The sequence below is a fragment of the Osmerus mordax genome, chromosome 2, assembly GCF_038355195.1.
Source record: "Osmerus mordax isolate fOsmMor3 chromosome 2, fOsmMor3.pri, whole genome shotgun sequence".
Lineage (NCBI taxonomy): Eukaryota > Metazoa > Chordata > Actinopteri > Osmeriformes > Osmeridae > Osmerus > Osmerus mordax.
In genome coordinates this window covers 165,697-189,544 of record NC_090051.1, presented here as the reverse complement: position 1 = coordinate 189,544, position 23,848 = coordinate 165,697, and the positions used below count along the sequence as shown (strand labels likewise).

The 23,848-nt window shown below is 49.0% G+C and overlaps 1 protein-coding gene across 1 annotated transcript in view; it reads right to left on the bottom strand.

Annotated features, from left to right (window-relative positions):
• Positions 1-23,848, bottom strand: part of myo10l3 (myosin X, like 3) — an 84,497-nt gene that overhangs the window by 26,849 nt on the left and 33,800 nt on the right. The window contains exons 3-18 of the mRNA XM_067250611.1: positions 19,344-19,502; positions 18,076-18,263; positions 17,703-17,837; positions 16,407-16,531; positions 14,638-14,651; positions 14,402-14,486; positions 13,580-13,686; positions 12,744-12,873; positions 12,441-12,559; positions 10,633-10,779; positions 9,051-9,151; positions 8,438-8,504; positions 8,011-8,103; positions 7,172-7,240; positions 2,697-2,779; positions 2,454-2,568 (exon numbers count right to left, since the gene is read on the bottom strand). Of these exons, the coding sequence (XP_067106712.1) occupies positions 2,454-2,568; positions 2,697-2,779; positions 7,172-7,240; positions 8,011-8,103; positions 8,438-8,504; positions 9,051-9,151; positions 10,633-10,779; positions 12,441-12,559; positions 12,744-12,873; positions 13,580-13,686; positions 14,402-14,486; positions 14,638-14,651; positions 16,407-16,531; positions 17,703-17,837; positions 18,076-18,263; positions 19,344-19,502 (1,737 nt within the window). The remainder of the gene's footprint in view (positions 1-2,453; positions 2,569-2,696; positions 2,780-7,171; positions 7,241-8,010; positions 8,104-8,437; positions 8,505-9,050; positions 9,152-10,632; positions 10,780-12,440; positions 12,560-12,743; positions 12,874-13,579; positions 13,687-14,401; positions 14,487-14,637; positions 14,652-16,406; positions 16,532-17,702; positions 17,838-18,075; positions 18,264-19,343; positions 19,503-23,848) is intronic.

Sequence of the window (23,848 nt, the reverse complement as noted above, 5' to 3'; positions counted from 1 at the left end):
ATGTAGTCCAAATATTGACTGATCCTTAGGGGGGCGAAAATAAATAAATAAATAAATATATATGTAAGAGAACAAAGGTTGTGCTCTCGCCGAAGGCTTGAGCACACCCAATAATACAGCAACAAAAGTTTAAAGTTATGGAATGCACAAGTGTAATTATGGTCACATCTTGTGCCTGGGGCAGTGATATCAATAAGTCAAGTAGCTTGCGCATTTACAGCGTTCTGCCAGTTTGGCAGCAGCGACTGTGTTGCTGTTTGCCTGTATTATATGTCTGTATTCCTGATATGTTTGTATTACAATATTTCACGCAGGACGAGTAGACAAAGTTTGTACAATTATTGTCTGCTCCTCCTGAGTGAAATATGCGGCTCTTGTTTTGTCCATGTTTGCGATTGGACATACGGTGCAAACACCGCCCCTTTTATGTGAACGCGCACGTCTCTAGATTGGAAAGATCTGGGTTGAGTTAGAGAGTTGATAACCACCATTGTGATACCGCTTATCATGATTGCGGTTGTTAGAGTTCATGAAGATGGGTAACTGAAAGTAATTCAGAGCATGTTGATCTTGATTTGTAGTACAGGGGGGGTATTCCAGTAGCCTGGTCCTAACCAGACCCTCGTACATCTCATTTGTACAGAGGGTCTGGGATCGCTCCATTGACAAGCGTTAACTTCCTTGAAGGCGGGTACTCTGTTGAAGTTTAAAACTGTTGGATCTGCCCAGAGCCACTCTGATCTGCCATAACCAATCGCTAGCGTTCGCCTTAGCCAACTCCTTCACCACTACTGTAACGGAGCTAGCTGCCGTAGCTGGAAAATCAAACTTTTCCCGAACCCCGTGGGGAGGAGGGCCACAACATCATGGCCACCAACAAAACTCAGTAAGGATTTTTCTTGCTCCGCCTTTAACTTATGGATATTCGGCAGCGTTGCCACAACCGACCGAATAGCTTCGCTCGCATCTTTCTCCGCCGCCATTACTGAACTACAACTCAAACTAGTGCACGACATCAACGTCATCGTTCTCAGCCACTCCCTCTGTTTGCTGATTGGCCCTACAAAAAATGTGTTTCTGAAAACCGACTAATACACCGAAATCCCAGACCTAGTACAGAAGCAAAATCAAAATTGAGCGGAAGTACGTAGGAGGGCAGAGCCAGGCTAGTATTCCAGGTAGCGGGTTTAACAAACTCTGAGCCTAACCCTGAACTCTGAGTTGAGTTACTCTAAAATGGGAAATTCCGAAAACTCGGTTCCAGAAAATCTGATCTGAATTTGTTAACTCAACTCTGAGTTAAGTGCGGGCATGAGAACTATTAAAATCCAACATCAATGGAGCTCCAATACTAGGATCCACTATGGCACCCGGCGACAAAAAACATTGTCCTACTTCACCACACTTCAGATATAAGTTTTATTTAGTGTTTATGGTCAATCTGAGCACATATTCCAGAAAAAAAGCAACACGGCTGTAGCAGCGTATACAATTGGCGTGGGAGACAAACTGCCAAGTCAATGCATACGTTTGAATGTAATAGCCAGTCCATACATTGAACATTTAACCCCACTGTCCGTTAATATTAGAGGAGAAAGAGTGGTGGACTTAATAAAATAGCATGTTCAATGTTACATTAAATATAAATATATAAATATAAATTAAATATAATCATATTCGACATGATACAAAGTCTAAATATCAATTGGTGCCTATTTCAACTTGTAGTAGACGTTTACCCCAACAGAATGTTTTTCATCAAAGCATAATGATGATGATTAAGATGACAAAGAGACATTGACTGCTGCTGAGAAATGGATGCAGAGAATTATGTATGGTAGCCACTGGTAGTTCTCTCTCCATGTACTTTTATTTACAGGCTTGTGTGGAATTGTCAGTTACACTGACATTATGAGAATAATGAATATAAGTGGGTAGCCTGCCCCGGACCAGGCTTGTTACCATAAGTTACCATAGTAACTGAGTTCGACCTACGTTGAGCTAGCTTTATGGAACCTTATGAACTAGAAATGAGTCCGACTAACTGACATAAATCTGGCTTATTCGGTAAACTCGCTTTATGGAACAGGCCTCTGGGAGCTGACTGTGGGCTTGTTGTGATGTTGTGTTGTCATGTTGTGTTGTGTTGTCATGTTGTGTTGTCATGTTGTGGTGTCATGTTGTGATGTCATGTTGTGATGTCATGTTCTGGTGTTGTTCTTCTCTCACCCTGAACTGGGAGCTGACTGTGGGATTGTTGTGATGTCATGTTGTGTTGGCATGTTGTGATGTCATGTTGTGATGTCATGTTGTGTTGTGATGTCATGTTCTGGTGTTGTTCTTCTCTCACCCTGAACTGGGAGATGACTGGGGGATTGTTGTGATTTCATGTTGTTTTGTCATGTTGTGTTGTCATGTTGTGATGTCATGTTGTGGTGTTGTTCTTCTCTCACCCTGAACTGGGAGCTGACTGTAGGCTTGCGTCGGGCCGTGCCCATCTTCAGAGTCTCCTCTCCGTTCCTGCCTGCTGGTCCCACCAGCTCAAACAGGTCGTAGATGAAGTCCAGCCTGTCATGCAAACACAAACACACACAAACATGTGAACATTCACACACTAATACACACGTCAACATTCACACGAACACAGAGGTACCCAGTCTGAAGGTTAGAGATGGCCAGGTGTGAATGGAGCTGACCTGCTCTCCTTCAGCATGTTCAGGATATCATCTCTGAATGTGTCTCTGTTCTTCTCCAGGATCCCACGTGCGTCGTACAGCACCTGACACAGGTACACACACACTGTTAGGGACGTCTGTTTACTGCATATGTGCATGCCCGGCCTAAACACAGGAGTGGGCCTGTGGATGTCATTAGGGATGAGACCAACACAGTAAGGTCTCTGGTGGAGCACTATGACAGTTATCCCTGATCCCCTGTAATACCACCTCACCTCCATAGTGCTGTTCAGGATGTTCCACCAGGGATAGCATCTGTATTTATATAATCAACATTAATTACAGCCCTATTCCTATTCTATTGAAATAGAGCCAGACGAGCGGGCTGAGTGGATGACTGTTGGGTTGGTTTGTTCTAAGTGAAAGATGATCCCCCTGACGTGTGTGAATCTCACACGTCTATGCATTAAGAGTCAAGGGTGAATGTGAGTACAAGGGCGATATATATATATATATAAAGGTACATCATCATATATATATATATATATATATATATATACACACACACACACACACGTGTGTGTTTCTTATATACTATGATTATAATTAGACCAATACACTGTTGTTATTGGTCCAGAGAAGTTCTCAGAAGTCTGCAAAAACGGTTGCAGACTTCTGAGAGTTCGCAGAGGTCTGCAAACGTTTTTTACGGACCTAGCAACAAGTGCTTGCCTTGGAGATGTAGCGATTGACCTTGACAACATGGCGTCTGCTCCAGATTCGTCGTGTTTGATTTGGGATTTTCCCACGTATTGTTGTAGTATATAAGAAACCAAATGTGGACTACGGTCTCGGTCAACAAACGTTTTTACAAATCTCTGCTTACAAAGGCGTTTGCAGACCTGTCAAAAAGTCCTCATTTGCATTATGTATGTTTGTGTGTGCGTGTGTTGTGCACCATACACCAAACAGTGTATGTTTGTGTGTGCGTGTGTTGTGCACCATACACCAAACAGTGTATGTTTGTGTGTGTGTGTGTTGAGCACCATACACCAAACAGTGTATATTTGTGTTTGTGTGTGTGTGTGTGTGTTGAGCACCATACACCAAACAGTGTATGTTTGTGTTTGTGTGTGTGTGTGTTGAGCGCCATACACCAAACAGTAGATCATTTAAGCCTTTCTTTTGTTCTGTTTGCCATGAAAGAGCTAACCTGAGAGGAGGACTGGAGGAGCTGAACAGCCAATCACTCCTACTTTTCCATGACGAGCCCAGGTTCTCCATGTGGTGGGATTACATGGAACACACTGAGCCCACATCTGAGTGGTGCCGTCTAATCAGATAAAGGATGTGTCTCTCTCTTGCTCTGTGCCAACCAAGTCAGCACAGCTTAGATAACAGACAGGGCTTTCAGCCACAGAGTCTGGGTGGAGGGTGTGTGTGTGGGTGTGTATGTTAGTATGTGTATGCATGTGTGTATGTATGTGTGTATGTTTGTGTGTATATTTGTGTACGTGTATGTATGTATGTATGTGTGTGTCTCCTAGCTAGCTCCTCCTGTCCTCTCCTCAGCAGTGGGGGTCATTATCAGGGGTCCTGTGCCAGGCCTCGGCCCGCCACACTCGCACTGAGGAGACATTGTCCAGGCCGGTCGTCACGGGGACAGTCTCCCTCAAAGCCAACCTTTGACTCCCCCGGTGTGAGCCAGAGTCCACCCTCCTCCCCCTCCACATCCCACTCCCCCCTTTCAGAAGTTGTTCCTATGTGAATGCTTGTTACCCTTTTTCCTGCTCCCTCTCCTTCCCTCTTTCATCAGGACTCATTTCTGTCCTTCATTCAGAACGGCTGAAAGGGTTGAGGAGGGGACGAGGGAATGAGGGAAAGAGAGAAAGGAAGGAAGAAAAGAGAGGGAGGAACCTGGTTCTTGGCCTCCCTATCTGTGGTGCAGTGTTAGGGTTAGGGGGGGAGACAGATCATGGCAGGGGGGAGACAGAGCATGGCAGAGGGGGAGACAGAGCATGGCAGGGGGGAGACAGAGCATGGCAGGGGGGAGACAGAGCATGGCAGAGGGGGAGACAGAGCATGGCAGGGGGGAGACAGAGCATGGCAGGGGGGAGACAGAGCATGGCAGAGGGGGAGACAGAGCATGGCAGGGGGGAGACAGAGCATGGCAGGGGGGAGACAGAGCATGGCAGAGGGGGAGACAGAGCATGGCAGGGGGGAGACAGAGCATGGCAGGGGGGAGACAGAGCATGGCAGAGGGGGGAGACAGAGCATGGCAGGGGGGGAGACAGAGCATGGCAGGGGGGAGACAGAGCATGGCAGAGGGGAGACAGAGCATGGCAGGGGGGAGACAGATCATGGCAGGGGGGAGACAGAGCATGGCAGGGGGGGAGACAGAGCATGGCAGGGGGGAGACAGAGCATGGCAGAGGGGAGACAGAGCATGGCAGGGGGGAGACAGATCATGGCAGGGGGGAGACAGAGCATGGCAGGGGGGAGACAGAGCATGGCAGGGGGGAGACAGAGCATGGCAGGGGGGAGACAGAGCATGGCAGGGGGGAGACAGAGCATGGCAGGGGGGAGACAGAGCATGGCAGGGGGGAGACAGAGCATGGCAGGGGGGGGAGACAGAGCATGGCAGGGGGGAGACAGAGCATGGCAGGGGGGAGACAGAGCATGGCAGGGGGGAGACAGAGCATGGCAGAGGGGAGACAGAGCATGGCAGGGGGGAGACAGATCATGGCAGGGGGGAGACAGAGCATGGCAGGGGGGAGACAGAGCATGGCAGGGGGGAGACAGAGCATGGCAGGGGGGAGGCAGAGCATGGCAGGGGGGGAGGCAGAGCATGGCAGAGGGGGAGACAGAGCATGGCAGGGGGGAGACAGAGCATGGCAGGGGGGAGACAGAGCATGGCAGGGGGGGAGACAGAGCATGGCAGGGGGGAGACAGAGCATGGCAGAGGGGGAGACAGAGCATGGCAGGGGGGAGACAGAGCATGGCAGGGGGGAGACAGAGCATGGCAGGGGGGAGACAGAGCATGGCAGGGGGGGAGACAGAGCATGGCAGGGGGGGAGACAGAGCATGGCAGGGGGGAGACAGAGCATGGCAGGGGGGAGACAGAGCATGGCAGGGGGGAGACAGAGCATGGCAGGGGGGAGACAGAGCATGGCAGAGGGGGAGACAGAGCATGGCAGGGGGGAGACAGAGCATGGCAGGGGGGAGACAGAGCATGGCAGAGGGGGGAGACAGAGCATGGCAGGGGGGGAGACAGAGCATGGCAGGGGGGGAGACAGAGCATGGCAGGGGGGAGACAGAGCATGGCAGGGGGGAGACAGAGCATGGCAGAGGGGAGACAGAGCATGGCAGGGGGGAGACAGATCATGGCAGGGGGGAGACAGAGCATGGCAGGGGGGAGACAGAGCATGGCAGGGGGGAGACAGAGCATGGCAGGGGGGAGACAGAGCATGGCCGGGGGGAGACAGAGCATGGCAGGGGGGGAGACAGAGCATGGCAGGGGGGAGACAGAGCATGGCAGGGGGGAGACAGAGCATGGCAGAGGGGAGACAGAGCATGGCAGGGGGGAGACAGAGCATGGCAGGGGGGAGACAGAGCATGGCAGGGGGGAGACAGAGCATGGCAGGGGGGAGGCAGAGCATGGCAGGGGGGGAGGCAGAGCATGGCAGAGGGGGAGACAGAGCATGGCAGGGGGGAGACAGAGCATGGCAGGGGGGAGACAGAGCATGGCAGGGGGGGAGACAGAGCATGGCAGGGGGGAGACAGAGCATGGCAGAGGGGGAGACAGAGCATGGCAGGGGGGAGACAGAGCATGGCAGGGGGGGGAGACAGAGCATGGCAGGGGGGAGACAGAGCATGGCAGGGGGGGAGACAGAGCATGGCAGAGGGGGGAGACAGAGCATGGCAGGGGGGGGAGACAGAGCATGGCAGGGGGGAGACAGAGCATGGCAGGGGGGAGACAGAGCATGGCAGGGGGGAGACAGAGCATGGCAGAGGGGGAGACAGAGCATGGCAGGGGGGAGACAGAGCATGGCAGGGGGGGGAGACAGAGCATGGCAGGGGGGAGACAGAGCATGGCAGGGGGGGAGACAGAGCATGGCAGAGGGGGGAGACAGAGCATGGCAGGGGGGGGAGACAGAGCATGGCAGGGGGGAGACAGAGCATGGCAGGGGGGAGACAGAGCATGGCAGGGGGGAGACAGAGCATGGCAGGGGGGAGACAGAGCATGGCAGGGGGGGAGACAGAGCATGGCAGGGGGGAGACAGAGCATGGCAGGGGGGGAGACAGAGCATGGCAGGGGGGAGACAGAGCATGGCAGGGGGGAGACAGTGGCCCATGACCAGAGTGTGGGACGAGGTGCCCGCATGTGTGATGTGTATGAGTGTGTGTGTGCATACTTGTAAAACATAATGTGTGTGTGTGTGTGTGCGCGTGTGTGTACCTCTCCAGCGTAGTACGTGTGTGTGTGTGTGTGTGTACCTCTCCAGCGTAGTGTTTGATCCCAAACTGGTGGTCCGTGACCCTGGGCTTCACGTAGTAGGAGTTTGCCTGCAGGCACAGGAAATGACATCAGAACATGACATCACAGATTCACCAACATGGATTCATGATAAAAGCGTTCTTGCTGAACCAGAGAGATGTGTGTCCTGGTTTAACAGTAAAGGGAAACACTACAAAGGCTAGTATGTGGGCAAAACCATTTCAACCTAAATAAAGAATGGGATTCTTAGTAGCATTACTAAAACATCTCGCTCAGTCTCTGACGAGCTACACCTTCTGTAGGAGGGGAGGAGAAGGGGAGGAGGGGTGGGAGGATGGTGAGGAGAGAGGGTGAAGATATGGGGGGGGGTGAGGAGAAGGAAGGGAGAGTGGGAGGCAGAGGGGAGGTCAGGGAGTTTGTGTGTTTGCCCATGGCTCTACTGTTTTGTAGTGCCTCATGCCTGCACTGTTAGCGCTAACGCTAACCTCATGCCTGCAGCGTTAGCGCTAACGCTAACCTCATGCAGCTTTGTGAAGAAGCTCTTTTCTCCTGCTCACAATGCTGCTGAGGCCTGGCGAGCCTGGTGATCATGTTACTATATTGTTGTGTTAGCGTGCGAGCAAGGACAGGGGCGTAAGATGCTGCAAACACCAGCTCTATTCACTAGCTATGGGACAAATGAACTCTTAGTGGGCTAAACTTTACTGTTATATAATTGTGTGTGTGTGTGCCAGGGGGGTGGTTACGGTACAGGTGTGTGCAGGCATATACAGTATTTGTGGGTGTCGGGGGGGGGCATGGAGTATGGTGTGTGTGTGTGTGTGTTGTGGGTACTGACTGCGTGCCGGCTGTGGAGTTTCTCCAGAAGGGTGTAGTCTGTGCCTTTAGGGAAGCGGCTCTCCTCGTTGATAAGAGCCAACATGCCCAGTTTCTGAAAGACAGGACCAACTGTCAGAGAGAGGGCAGCAAGACAGACAGACAGGGAGGCCAGCAGCAAGACAGACAGACAGGAAGGCCAGCAGGCAGACAGACAGAAAGGAAGGCCAGCAGACAGAAAGACAGACAGACAGACAGGAAGGCCAGCAGGCAGACAGACAGAGAGACTGGTTTGAGGGGGTTGTATGTTATCATAACTGTCTGGTCGTGACCAGACACGTTCTGTTGGTTGATACTGATTACATAAGCGCTAAATTCCATACGCTAAATAAGATAATCCCAGGATGTGTCAGTATTGATGTTCTGCCTCATGTTAGATTGGCCGCTACCTTCTCTATGAGGTCCAGGCACTCAGCGTTATCCATCCAGTCGATGGCTTCCCACTGAATCCCTTCCCTGTGGAGAGACAAAACACACACACATTCAATCCGACACACACACACATTCAACCCCACCCCCCAAGCACACGCACCAAACACAGACACACACACACACACATTAGATATAAACAGTGTGAAAGACACAATAGCCATATTGTCCGGCAGCTCATGTGATGAAATGGGGCATGTCCAAGGAGCCAGTACATCTACAGAAAAACAACCGAGCGAGACCAAACTCCAGCCAGGCTCAGGGTCTAGTACCGCGCCAGGCTCAGGGTCTAGTACCGCGCCAGGCTCAGGGTCTAGTACCGCGCCAGGCTCAGGGTCTAGTACCGCGCCAGGCTCAGCCAGACCCAGAAGGAGAACTGGCATAGGGGGAACTGCTGAGGTGTGTGTGTCACTTCACACAGACTCAGTCCCCACCTTTATCACTGTCGTTGAAACTCCTTAAAGACACAAACGTCACAACCGTGATCCTACAGCCTTCATATCCTGTGTTCCCCATTACCAAACAGGAATGACCTTTGAACTTTGCCTGATTGAACCTGAGTAGAAAGATCACCTGTTGTACTCCAGTTGCTCCAGGGAGAAGATATGCTTGTTGAAGTACTCCTGCAGTTTCTCGTTGGCGTAGTTGATGTTGAACTGCTCAAACCGGTTCACCTGGAGGGTGGAGGGGAAGGAGGTCTGTTAAGCAACAGCTGCATAGCACATGGAGAATGGAGAAAGGGCTTGAAATTGCAGCCATTTTGGTCGCATATGCCCCCGAAATTGTGTCTTTGCGACCTCAAAATATATTTGAGAGCATTTGTGTGAGTGCAAATACTCGTTATGTTTTTTTTACAAAATGCTCGCTAATTAGCCTAATACACGTGCCTGCTGTGAGCTGAGTGACCGGTCCACCGTTCTATCCAACGTTCCATAACCAATTAAACTTCATCTTTACGTTCTAAACTTTAATACAGATTTTAGATTGGTTAATATTAGCCGTCAGTCACTCTTTGTAACTGCACTCTGTTGTCACATGATAGGGAGCTAACTAGCGCGCCAATGAAATCCAGGGCTCTCAAGTCTCACGCATTCGCTAGACTCTAAGGCCTGTCTCACGCAACATCTTGTATTACTCACGATGAGAAGTAAGGGCTAACTTGTGTTATACAGAATTAAATGGCACCTACCAGCCAGTTAGAAACATCACCAGCACCCCCACCCCCCCATCCCGTCTCCCGGAATTTTTGTACCCAAACATTGACAGGTATGGTAATCTCAAGCCAAACTTTTGATAAAACTTGAGAGCCCTGTACATCTATAACAAAAAAATTTTGTTGTGGTGCTCCTTAATATTCGGTGGGTGCTCCAATTGTTTTTTTACTTTTTAAAGGTCCCATGACATGAACACTTCACTTTAGGAGGTTATTTAACATTAATATGAGTTCCCCTAGCCTGCCTTTGGTCCCCCAGTGGCTAGACATTTCAATAGGTGTAAACCAAGCCCTGGGTATTCTTCTCCGCCTTTGAGAAAATGAGAGCTCAAACGCTCGGTTTTGAAAATCCCCTATTGTGACATCACAATAGGGAAGGTTACTTCCCCTTTCTCTGCTTTGCCCGCACAGAGAATTTGGCCCACCAATGAAAAAACGAGCTACAACCATGCAAGTGCGACATTGGTTTTTCCTCGAGACATCATGGCTTGCAAACGACCGAAGCATGGCAGTTAGCCCCGCCTCTTTCTTCCTCACAGCATTTAAACGTCCTGAGGAAAGCTCATTGTGGGACTGCTCGTAGTGCCTGTAATTCTGCACCAAGGCTGAATTTCAGGAAAGAGACTTCAGATACAGTATTAGGGGACCACTAAGGCCTATATAATAGCATCCAAAAACGGCATGTCATGGGATCTTTAAAGTTGGAAACACCAGTGCCACCAAGTAAAGTGAATTTCAAGTCCTGGGTTTGTTGAGCTGCACATAACGGGGCATCAGGTCATTACTTGGAATGACTTTGGGATGACCAAGATACGTGGTTTTGTCTCTCAGTTAGCTCTCCAGGGACTGAAGCTTTAGTTTCACTGCGCCGGCCTAGACAAATCATGCACACTCCGAAAGTGTTTGCAAACACCCCCAATGTCTCACGTTGTAGTGGCCCACCTCAAAGTTCTCAAAGCCAAAGATGTCCAGGATGCCGATGGACTTGAAGTTGTCCTTCCCCCGGATCTTCTGGTTGATCTTCATGATTATCCAGGAAAAACACTGGGAGTACAGCGCCATGGCAACGGAGTCCCGCGAGTCCACCGCCTGTTAATCACACAACGGGATGGAGGGTTACCGTAGAAACCAGGTCTAAGTATCTCCATCTAGGCTGCATGCATCGAGTATTACACGCCGGCCATGGCCTGCTGCTATGGCAAACTGCTTAGTGTTCATCATGGTAGTCAGGACGATGCAAAGAACAAAGGGACTGAAGAAAATCTGAGAAGGGGGGGGGCAAGGCTTCGTCATCAGTCAGACTTAGAAAGACAACAATTTAAATTCTGTGTTTTAGACAGAATGTCCATTTATCTGTCCATCAGAAAAGGTTCGGGCGCTAGGACAGTGAGTCAAGTCTTGCTGCCCCTATGTGCCCCTGTTTACCTGGGAGGCCAGGGTGGGATGAGGCCAAGACACAACACCCCCCTACAAGACACCAGGAAACGCACAGATAAGCCAGGAGAACTAACCTGCTCACCTCGTATCTCCACCATCGCAAAGGGGAATAGTCACTGACTGCACTGAAGCTGAAACCACACAAGCTAAATACGTAAGCAGAACACAGCGAGCCAGAGGTTCCTCCAGACATTGTGTTGTTACTGAAATTAATAATAGCAGGTTTGTGTGGGTGTGTAAACAGGTAACAATGCTGCTAGGGCTTTACAGTCATTCATCAGCCCCTATCATGACGGCTGAATGTTGGGTGAATGGGACAGGGGGCAAGAGGAACCAACAGCCAGAAGAGGCTGTTAGTCCAGGATGTGAGGGGCACGCAGATCTGCAGAGGCTGCTGGCTGTGAAACAGACTGTTCTGAGAGAGACCAGAGAGAGAGACACCAGAGACAGAGACCCGAGAGAGAGACCAGAGACCCGAGAGAGAGATCAGAGACAGAGACCAGAGAGGGAGAAAGAGAGAGACCAGCAGGGATAATAGAGTGTATTAAGACACAGGAGGCTGTGTATTCCCCGAGCAGAGAGCTCTTGCTCTGAGGTCTTTGTCTTAAACAGTGAAAAGGTTCCTTGTTCTCCTCCAGTAATGACCACAAAGGCCCAGGACCTCTCTGCATAATCACCAAGAGCTATGAGACAGGGTGGGTGGAGAACTAGCGTCTACCAACCTCCGTCTGAAAGGAACATTCAATTATTCTATTTGTCCACGATGAATAGGATCGCATATATACACAAAGCTTGGAATCAGACTTTTATCGCACAAATGAGAAACAGAGCGTGGCTAGAGATAAGAAAAGAATTCTGCCCCTGTCCTCCGTCAAGAGGTCTGTTTATGCAACACTGCCCCTAGTGGAGAGCGTGCGGGTACCGCACCCATGTTCACTGAGATGGCTATCACCATCCTTTATTGTGCTGGGAATGTGGAGGACAAAAAGCAGGAAATGGCTGAGAGTCACGCTAGGATCTGAGAGGGGATGTGGGGGCGGAGGGAACCAGGGCAGGGGGACGATAGAGGGGGGGGGGGGGGGGGGGGGGAGAAGAATGGAGAAAGAGAAAAAGAGAAAGAGGGAAAGAGAGAGGGATGGTGAACCAAGAGAAGGAATGAGAATTTGTCAAATTTGCCATATATTCTTGGGTTTACGTATGTTTTTAATCCACCCTATGGTTTATGTATATTATTTATCCAGGTTGGCGTTAGTTTGACATTCTGTGCAAGATATTAGGTGAAGAACTGAGGTGGGCGTGGTGGAGGGGCCTACCTGCTCGATAGAGAGAGGGGAGCAGATCTCTTCTCCTCTCAGGATCATGGAGCGCTGGGTCAGAACTTCAGACAGCTGGAAGGAGTCCAGACCCAGTAGCTCACTCACGTTACTGACCACTACAGACACAAAGCAGAGAACAGGGTTACTGACCACTACACACTATCTTGACTGTACCTCAAGCCATCGTGCTAGTGCCACAGACCATAGCAAGTTAGCTAGAGAAAGACCTTGTTTACGTTTAGCCATGAGGACGTAAGGATGTTTGCGTTTACTCATGAGGAGGTATGGATGACACCTCACCTCCTTTAGAAGTGATCTGAGCTCCTCCGGCCATCATGAACTCAATGTTGCCCATCAGCAGCACAGCTGACAACAGCTGGAACACATCTCTAATGTCCTCCTCACTGAACCCCATCACCTTCAGGGCTTCCTGACAGCGGACAGAGACAGTAAGAGAGAGGGAGAGGGTGGAGAGAGAGGAAGAGGAGGGAGAGGAGGGAGATGGAAGAGAGATAGAGAGGGAGAGGAGGGAGAGGCCGGAGAGCGAGGGAGAGAGAGAGAGGGATAGGAGGGAGAGAGAGGGAGAGTGGGCAGAGAGAGGGAGAGCGGGGAGAGGGGGCAGAGAGAGGGAGAGGGGGGAGAGAGGGAGAGCGAGAGAGAAAGGGGGGAGAGGTGAGACACAGGCCTCCGACACACAGATGTACACATACACACTCGCAGACACACACCCACGCATAAGGAGTAAGACACAGACTTTTACACATGAACACAAACACACAAAGAGGAGAGCAAGACACTGGAGGAACTGCGGCCTTGAAACACTCCCAAAGATTGGACCTTCCTTCCTGCCTTTCTGTGAGAAATATGTGATCTGACAGCTCTGGTATCTAGCTGGTACCAGCTGTGTAGACAGAGTTTCACCATCCTATCCCTGCTCAGGAAGGGTGGGCAGAAGGGGGCATATCTGAGGGTTTTAATAGAGCCTGAACACAGAACTGGAGACATCGAGAAACAGGCTTGAGCTAGTTGTGCAGATTTTATAATGGACTCTATCGCCCTCTACTGTAATAACATGGAACATCTTGAAGATTCCGATGGTGATTCTAGTAGTTTGGAAACGTGTGGTTCCCCCTTACCATGACGCTGTTGAAGAGCTGATTGTCATCCAGACTTCTGTCCGTCACACAGCCAGACTGGCTCAGGTAGTGGTAGGACTCTGGACCCTCGGAGAGGAAGTAGACATCTGAAAGACACGCATACGCACACGCAACATGTCAATCACACACAGACACAAACACTCACACACATACATACAAACTTTGCATGAGCATGTGATAATTTGAAAACTAATAGTTTGGGCAGAACCAGTAGGATGTCTGAACCAGTAGGATGTCTGAACCATTAGGATGTCTGAACCAGTAGGATGTCTGAACCAGTAGGATGTCAGAACCATTAGGATGTCAGAACCATTAGGATGTCTGAACCAGTAGGATGTCAGAACCAATAGGATGTCTGAACCAGTAGGATGTCAGAACCAGTAGGATGTCAGAACCAGTAGGATGTCTGAACCAGTAGGATGTCAGAACCAGTAGGATGTCTGAATCAGTAGGATGTCTGAATCAGTAGGATGTCTGAACCAGTAGGATGTCAGAACCAATAGGATGTCTGAACCAGTAGGATGTCAGAACCAATAGGATGTCTGAACCAGTAGGATGTCTGAACCAGTAGGATGTCAGAACCAGTAGGATGTCTGAATCAGTAGGATGTCTGAATCAGTAGGATGTCTGAACCAGTAGGATGTCAGAACCAATAGGATGTCTGAACCAGTAGGATGTCAGAACCAGTAGGATGTCTGAACCAGTAGGATGTCTGAACCAGTAGGATGTCAGAACCAGTAGGATGTCTGAACCAGTAGGATGTCTGAACCAGTAGGATGTCTGGGTGCTGTGGTGCTCCACCTCTGTGTTCTCTGGGTACCCCAGCCAGAAGAGCGTAGAAGATGTGATAGTTCCTCTCCCCAGGGTTCTGTCTCACCACCCGGTTCTAGAACACAGAACATTTCCACCATCAGTCTATTTTCCCCTCTGATGCGTGTGAAAGATGTTTGGTTCTAAACACAGGAAGATGGAAGGGGTCCTGGTGGAGGATCAGCATGAGGAGACACACAGGAGCCGCAAAGTGTGATTTATTTTACCTTTTCTAGTAAATCTGAAGGTTTAAAGTCAAGGAGAACTTGTAACTGTAAATCTGGGCCATTCTATGATACTTCTATTATGAATAAGCAAGCAAGTGAGGATGTTATGATGAAAGGAGTTAGGAGGTGAGGAGGAAGGAAGTGAGGAGTTAGGAGTTGAGAAGTTAAGAGGTAGTAGATTAGGAGGTAGGAGATTAAATGTATGGAAGTAGGAGGTGAGGGGGTAAGAGGAAGGAGGAAGAAGGTGAAGAGGTAAGAGGTGAGAAGGTAGAGGAAGGAAGAAGAAGGTGAGGAGGTAAGAGGAAGGAGGAAGAAGGTGAGGAGGTAAGACGTGAGAAGGTAAGAGGTGAGAAGGTAAGAGGAAGGAGGAAGAAGGTGAGGAGGTAAGACGTGAGAAGGTGAGAGGTGAGAAGGTAAGAGAAAGGAGGAAGAAGGTGAGGAGGTAAAAGGTGAGGAGGTGAGAAGGTAAGAGGAAGGAGGAAGAAGGTGAGGAGGTAAGAGGTGAGAAGGTAGAGGAAGGAAGAAGAAGGTGAGGAGGTAAGAGGAAGGAGGAAGAAGGTGAGGAGGTAAGAGGAAGGAGGAAGAAGGTGAGGAGGTAAGAGGTGAGGAGGTAAGAGGTGAGGAAGTGAGGAGGTAAGAGGTGAGGAGGTAAGAGGTGAGGAGGTAGGAGGTGAGGAGGTAAGAGGTGAGGAGGTAAGAGGAAGGAGGAAGAAGGTGAGAAGGTAAGAGGTGAGGAGGTAAGAGGTGAGGAGGTAAGAGGTGAGGAGGTAAGAGGTGAGGAGGTAGGAGGTGAGGAGGTAAGAGGAAGGAGGAAGAAGGTGAGAAGGTGAGAGGTGAGGAGGTAAGAGGTGAGGAAGTGAGGAGGTAAGAGGTGAGGAGGTAAGAGGTGAGGAGGTAAGAGGTGAGGAGGTAAGAGGTGAGGAGGTAAGTGGTGAGAAGGTAAGAGGTGAGGAGGTAAGAGGTGAGGAGGTAAGACGTGAGAAGGTGAAGAGGTAAGCGGTGAGGTGAGAGGTGAGGAGGTAGGTGAGGAGGTTAGAGGTGAGGAGGTAAGAGGTGAGGAGGTAGGAGATGAGGAGGTAGGAGGTGAAGAGGTAAGAGATGAAGAGGTAGGAGATGAGAACGTAAGGAAGTGAGGAGGTAAGGAGGTGAAGAGGTAAGAGGTGAGGAGGTAGGAGGTGAGAAGATGAGGAGGTAAGGAGGTGAGGAGCTAATAGGTAAGGAGGTGAAGAGGTAAGAGGTGAGGAGGTAAGAGGTGAGGAAGTGAGAAGGTAAGAGGAGAGGAGGTAGGAGATGAGGAGGTAGGAGATGAGAAAGTAAGAGGTGAGAACGTAAGAGGTGAGGAGATGAGGAGGTAGGAGATAAGTAGTGAGGAGGTAGGAGGTAAGGCGGTAGGAGGTAGGAGGTAAGTAGTGAGGAGGTAGGAGGTGAGGCGATGAGGAGATGAAAAGGTAAGAGGTGAGGAGGAAGGAGGTGAGGAGGTAGGAGGTAAGTAGTGAGTAGGTAGGAGGTGAGGCGGTGAGTAGGTAAAGAGGTAAGAGGTGATTAGGTAAGAGGTAAGTAGTGAGGAGGTAGGAGGTGAGGCGGTGAGTAGGTGAGGAGGTAAGAGGTGAGTAGGTGAGGAGGTAAGAGGTAAGTAGTGAGGAGGTAAGAGGTAAGTAGTGAGGAGGTAGGAGGTGAGGCGGTGAGTGGGTGAGGAGGTAAGAGGTGAGTAGGTGTGAGGAGGTAAGAGGTAAGTAGTGAGGAGGTAGGAGGTGAGGCGGTGAGGATACAGTCGATGATGCATCCTCCCTGGATGTTTCCGTTCTCAGAGACGTGCAGATGGATGAACTTCCCGAAGCGGCTGGAGTTGTTGTTGTAAACAGTCTTGGCGTTCCCAAACGCTTCCATGATAGGACTGGGGAAAGGGACAAAGAGAGATTATCAGAGAGAGGCATTGAGAGGGTATTTTGAGGATATTGAGGGTATTTTGTTGTGGTTGCAGTGATGTGGTTGTGTTGTGGTTGCAGTGATGTGGTTATGTTGTGGATGAAGTTATGTGGTTATGTTGTGGTTGCAGTTATGTGGTTATGTTGTTGTTGATGCAGTTATGTGGTTGTGTTGTGGTTGCAGTTATGTGGTTATGTTGTGGTTGTGTTGTTGTTGCAGTTATGTAGTTGCAGTTATGTGGTTGTGTTGTGGTTGCACTTATGTAGTTTTCATGTTATGAGGTTGTGTTGTGGTTGCAGTTATGTGGTTGTGTTGTGGTTGCAGTTATGTGGTTGTGTTGTGGTTGCAGTTATGTGGTTGTGTTGTGGTTGTGTTGTTGTTGCAGTTATGTAGTTGCAGTTATGTGGTTGTGGTTGCAGTTATGTGGTTGTGGTTGCAGTTATGTGGTTGTGGTTGCAGTTATGTGGTTATGTTGTGGTTGTGTTATGGTTGCAGTTATGTGGTTGCAGTTATGTGGTTGCAGTTATGTGGTTGTGTTGTGGTTGCAGTTATGTGGTTGTGTTGTGGTTGCAGTTATGTGGTTGTGTTGTGGTTGCAGTTATGTGGTTGTGTTGTGGTTGCAGTTATGTGGTTGTGTTGTGGTTGCAGTTATGTGGTTATGTTGTGGTTGCAGTTATGTGGTTGCAGTTATATGGTTGTGTTGTGGTTGCAGTTATGTGGTTATGTTGTCGTTGTGTTGTGGTTGCAGTTATGTGGTTGTGTTGTGGTTGTGTTGTGGTTGCAGTTATGTGCTTATGTTGTTGTTGCAGTTATATGGTTGTGTTGTGGTTGCAGTTATGTGGTTGTGTTATGTGGTTATGTGGTGGTTGTGTTGTGGTTGCAGTTATGTGGTTGCAGTTATGTGGTTGTGTTGTGGTTGTGTTGTGGTTGTGTTGTGGTTGCAGTTATGTGGTTGTGTTGTGGCTTCAGTTATGTGCTTATGTTGTTGTTGCTGTTATGTGATTGTGTTGTGGTTGCAGTTATGTGGTGGTTGTGTTGTTGTTGCAGTTATATAGTTGCAGTTATGTGGTTGTGTTGTGGTTGCAGTTACGTGGTTGTGTTGTGGTTACAGTTATGTGGCTGTGTTGTGGTTGCAGCACCTGCTCTGGACAATGGCCTGCTCCACATGGGTGCTCCTCTCAGACAGGGGGGCACCAGCAGAGTTCTGACTCATCACTGACAGGAACTTCAACAGCAGCTTGGTGCTCTCTGTCTTCCCTGCCCCGCTCTCTCCACTACAGAGATGGAGGGAGAGAGATGGACAAGAGTTGAGGGGGGGAGGAGAGGAGGGTGGGGGAGAGTTGAGGGGGAGGAGGAGATGAGGGTGGGGGAGAGTTGAGAACAGAAGAGGAGAGAATATAAAAACAGGTAAAACAAAAGCTCAGACACAAAAACTAATTATATTGAATGCCATTTCAACAGATCCACTCCCACAATGACTAACACTGTCCCTCCAAAGAGGCCTAGGTTCACCTGATGAGCACACATTGACTGTCGTGTCTCTTCCACAGACAGCGGTAACACTCGTTAGCCACAGCGAAGATGTGAGGGGGGAGCTCGCCCAGGTGGTGCTGACTGTAGCGCTCCACCGCGGCGCAGTCATACAGACCTGGGACCTGCTTGTAGGGGTTCACCGCAGCTAGAATGGAGCCAATGTTAGTCTGGAGGAGAGGAGGGAAGAGGAGGGTGGAGGAGAGGAGAGGAAGGGAGGAGGGAGGAATGGAGAAGTGGACAGAATGGAGAGGGGTGTGGGTAGAAGGGGAGGAGGGGAATTGGAGGAGGGGAGAGGAGGGAAGGGACAACAGATACATTAGTCTGTTTATCCTGCTTATCTCTATAGGAAGTTAGGTCAGGTATAAAAACGTGCCCAACGTGTCTTCATAGAGACATTGTATCTGTGACCCAGTAGCTCCTACCAGGGCCCTAGAAACCGTTCAGCAAAGGTTAGAAACTTTTCAAGAAAACCTCAACAGTGCAAGATGGCCTAGTTTGAAAGAAATCATGCTACTATTTTAGGCTCCACTTGCACAGGACCTGGTTAAATGTGTTTGTGGGTCATAACATTGATAACGACAACAGGTTGGGCAACACTTTAAAATTAAAGTTACATCAACTACCATATAATTAAATAGCACTTCTTTTAGTAAAACATTGTAGGTACAAAGGAATTGTAAGGTAATGGTAAATGGTATTAAGTGTTAGTGCTACAGGTTATTACATATAAGAAAGCACAGTATGGGTGAGGGGTTAAGGGGTGACTGTATGTTGGAAATGGGTAGTTGAATATTGTGTTAACAAATAAACATTCATTTTAATGTTCAAATACTCCTGGGAATCCCAACTTCTCCCACACCAAGTTTCAATTTTGGAATAACTTGTTTCCTAAACCGTAAGGAAGTGTAACTACAGTTCCTATATGCTCCTACAATGTTGCTACTGTAGGTATGTAGTGACATGGTAGTCAGTGTAACCTATATGTAAAGTGTTGGTGTAGGTTGTAATGTCATTCTGATGGATAATTACTTACAGTGCAACAAGATAGATTGCTAACTAGTAAATAAATTCAGTTTATCTTCAATCTTTTGATCTTCAGTCCGATGCTCTACCCACTAAGCTATACCCACCCACCTGATAAGCTCAACTCTGATTCTAGTATTTTTTGTAAATGGCTTAATAGCTCCTAGGGACTTCTCAAATGTGAGGCAGCAGAATGAAGTCTAGGCGAAGCAGAGCTGCCTTACGTAAATGAGGTCCTGGGTGTAGCGTAGGTGGAGGTTGTGCATGATGGCGGCCTCGTGCAGCTCGTCCAGACAGGACATGTCCTCCACACCCTGGATGCTGCTGGGCTGCATGAGAAGCACCCTCTCTCTGACCTGCTGCTTCTCCTGGAGGAACACCACCTGGGCACACATACACATATACATTTCAGTGGGGTGTAGGAGGGGGGGTCAGGGGGGTGTAGGAGAGGGGGTCAGGGGGGTGTAGGAGGGGGGGTCACGGGGGTGTAGGAGGGGGGGTCAGGGGGGTGTAGGAGAGGGGGTCAGGGGGGTGTAGGAGGGGGGGTCACGGGGGTGTAGGAGGGGGGGTCACGGGGGTGTAGGAGGGGGGGTCACGGGGGTGTAGGTGGGTGGGTCACGGGGGTGTAGGAGGGGGGGTCAGGGGGGTGTAGGAGGGGGGGTCAGGGGGGTGTAGGAGAGGGGGTCAGGGGGGTGTAGGAGAGGGGTCAGGGGGGTGAGAGGGGACCCCAAGGGAAGGAAAGGCAGTGCAGTGATGCAGAGTAAGGTAATCTAAGCAGAAACTAGAAGATTTACCCCCTGACCCCTCCTCCTGACAAAAGCACCCACCCCCCCAGCACCACCTCTTAACTATACCTCGAGATACAGACCATTTATGATCATGAGTTAGTGTGTGTGTGTGTGTGTGTGCGCCCGTGACAACATGGAGACATCAATACCACAGGGGCTTTACACGTAGTGTAGCATTCATAACCTCAGCTGTTCAGTAAAGCAGGTTAATGTGTTAGCCGTCCTATGCACCTAATCTTCCAAGTTCAAGTTCAAGTCTTTTATTGTCAGATGCACAGAACAACACAGGGTCTGACTGGGCACTGAAATTCTTAGGACAAGACAACGCAAAGCAACCTGGCATAACATAACATATAAGTACACAGAACATAGATTACATCTATGATAAGCTAAAATATAGTAAACCTCCTAATATACAAGTAATATACAATATTCAATACAGTATAGGTCTCATCAGCAACAACAACGAGTCTGCCTACCGGAGGGAGGTCGGCCATCTAGAGTCCAGGGGCCTCATGTATAAAGGATTGCGCAGCTTTCATACCAGAAGATGGCGTACGGCCAAAACTCGAAAAGTACCTACGCACAGAAATATTCACATGTATAAAACCGGTCGTACGCCAAGTCCTGCGCACCTTTCCTATATAAATCACAATCAACGTGAGATTGACCACACGTGAACGAGCCACTGACCCTGCCTTGCCTCCTCCCATAAATGAATATGCAGATGGCCTATAAATGAGCTCCTGAGGTAATTTCTTTGTCTGAATTAAAATGTCTAAACACAAAATAACAATTTCACAGACTGTGAGATCGAGGTTCTAACAATAGCAGGGGGAGGCGAGAAAATGTTTCCTGTTTGTCGGTCTTTCATCAGGCATTAGCAACATAAGAAAGTCGGTGGACTGTCAGGCGCATGCGCCCTTTCTTTTTTTTTACCTGTAGCACTTTGAGATTTAGCTAAATATAAAGTGCATTACAAATACAATTATTATTATTATTAAAGGGCCGTAAATGCTGTGGGTTCGGAGAACCGGACCATGGCAGAAATTAAGAAGAAATGGTCCGATGTAAAACTCGAAATTAAGAAACGAGTGGTGGCGCATCGTAACAGCATGATTTCCTGAGTGAATTTGTCATTCGTTTGACACCCTCAAATTTGACAGAAGTTATTAAGTGGTGGCGGATTAAACAGTAGCCTATATAGAGCTAGCATTTCCCGTTTGGGTTTTGGCATTTTGATGTGATCATCCACATTAATGGAAAAAAAAAAGAAAACGTGATTTGAATAGTCAACGTCATAGACGTATGACAGTAAGTGGAAACTTTATTTTGTAATGTTTGGTGAGTTTCGGCACTTTTGAGTTAGAATTCGCCATGTTACAGAGCCAGACAAGACTTTGCGGACGGTCCGCACATTCTCACGTCTGCTCAAAAGTTTCCGTGACGGCCCGCACATTCTCACGTCAAGTAAATCTTTATACATCACACCGTGTGCGTGAAAACCAGCGTACGCAAGCTTTTTGTGCATACGCAACGTTTATACATGAGGCCCCTGGTGTGCAGTTAGCAACTTAGAGCTCAATGTCAAGACAGTGGAGGTGATTGTGGACTTCCGTAAAAAGGTTCTGACACATCCTCCACTTGTCATCAACAACTCATCTGTCACCATAGTAGGGCATTTCAAGTTCCTAGGCACAACCATCACCAACACACTAAAATGGGACAATAACATCACTCAATTAGTGAAGAAAGGTCAGCAGCGCCTGTTCTTCCTCCGGCAGCTGAGAGGACTACAGGTCCCCCATCATGGTGCAGTTTTACATGGCTATCATTGAGAGTGTGCTTACATCCTCTTACTCGGTCAGGTATGACTCTGCCTCTGCCCGCTCTAAGGCCATGCTCCAAAGAGTCGTACGGGCAGCAGAGCGCATCATCGGCTGCCCCCTTCCCTCCATCAAGGACCTTCACAGCTCCAGATCCCTCAGGAAGGCAATAAAGATCACGGCAGACCCCTCACATCCTGCCAACAGTCTCTTTAACGGTCTCCCCTCTGGATGGCGATACAGGGCCATCATGACCAAAACATCACGTCACCTCAACAGTTTTTTCCCCCAAGCAATAGCCCTCCTAAATAGCTCCTACACATGAACTTTATGGCACTTTATTTAACTTTATTTAACATTACTATTGTTGCACTACCTCCATTCTTATTATTTTGCTCATACTGGTACCATCTGTCCTTGTATTGTTATTCTGTTTTGTCTTGTTGTTCTATTTGTGATGCTATAGCCTCCATGGAGAATACCAAATCCAATTCCTAGTATCTGTATACATGGCGAAATAAAATAAAGTAAAGTATACTAAACCTCTAAATACACATAATACACATAATAACCTATACACAAGACAAGTGAAGTACAATAGTGCAATATTGCTGATAGGGCAACCAGTAGCTGAAAGTGACAGTGTGTAAAGTGACTAGTGAGAAGTGTATCAGTGTCCATATCAATGTTCATTCAGAAGCCTGATGGCCCTTCGAAAGAAACTGTTGTCCAGTCTTCATGTGCGAGACCGAATGCTGTGGTAACGCCTGCCAGAAGGCAACGGGGTAAAGAGACTGAAGGATGGGTGGTAACAGTCTCTTAGAATCCTGCCAGCTTTCTTGAGGCATCGTGCGTGGTAGGTGTAAATGTAATGTAAATGTGTAAATGTAAGGTGTCCTGTAGGGCTGGGAGCTCCCGTTCATGCAGGTGACCTTGGTGTTCTTGGGCACAGGGACAATGGTGGTCCTCTTGAAGCAGTTGTGGAGTACAGACTGAGGGAGAGGTTGAAGATGTTACTGAAGACCCCTGCTAGCTGGTCAGCGCAGACCCTGAGAGCCCTACCTGATATGCCATCTGGGCCAGGTGCCTTGCGAGTGTTATCTTTTTTAAGCAATGCCTCACCTCAGCTACAGTTAATGTAGGCACACCACTGGCTTGGCCTTCAGGTAGCTCCACTGCAGGGGGGTCACTGTCCCTCTCAAAGCGAGCATAGAAGGCATTCAACTCGTCTGGCAGTAGGACAGAGGACTGGGTCTCACTGTAGCTTCTCCCTTTGTAGTCTGTAATGGCTTTAAGTCCACTCCGCATGCGCCTAGGGTCAGAGCCATGGTAGCTGGATTCCACCTTGGACCTGTAAGACCTTTTCGCTGCTTTGATGGCCTTAAGAAGGTCGTATCTGGCCTTTTTGTACCGATTAGGGTCGCCAGAGTTTAAAAAATCTTCATTAACTGGTCTCATCTTACTGTAACCAAGGTCAAAGTTCACAGATACGTGACAAATGATCACTGTCATGTGATAATGTGTGCATCTGTGAAACTTCTCTGTACTGTCTCCTCGGCTCAGCTGTAGCCCCACACGAACCCAGTGGCCAATCACAGAGCAGCAGCAGGGACAATGGAGAGGAGCTGGGCCAATGTGCTGCCCTCTTCTGGTAGCTAGTGTAAGTACAGTAAGGATCTTCCCCAGCCAGTCTCATCTGAACAGTATTCACCTCTCCTTCTCTCCCCCTCTCTGTACTGTCTCCTCGGCTCAGCTGTAGCCCCACACAAACCCAGTGGCCAATCACAGAGCAGCAGCAGGGACAATGGAGAGGAGCTGGGCCAATGTGCTGCCCTCTGCTGGTAGCTAGTGTAAGTACAGTAAGGATCTTCCTCAGCCAGTCTCATCTGAACAGTATTCACCTCTCCTTCTCTCCCCCTCTCTCTGTGTTTATGACAATTGGTCAGCAACAGTCTCGCTCTATGCTTACAAGCAGGAGTCCAGTCACTGTGTGTGTGTCGGGGGGAGGGGTGGGGGTGAGAGGTGTGTTTGTGTGGGGGGTGAGAGGTAAGTAAATAAGTAAGACTTTATTTATATAGCACATTTCATACAAGAATTGTAGCTCAAGGTGCTTTA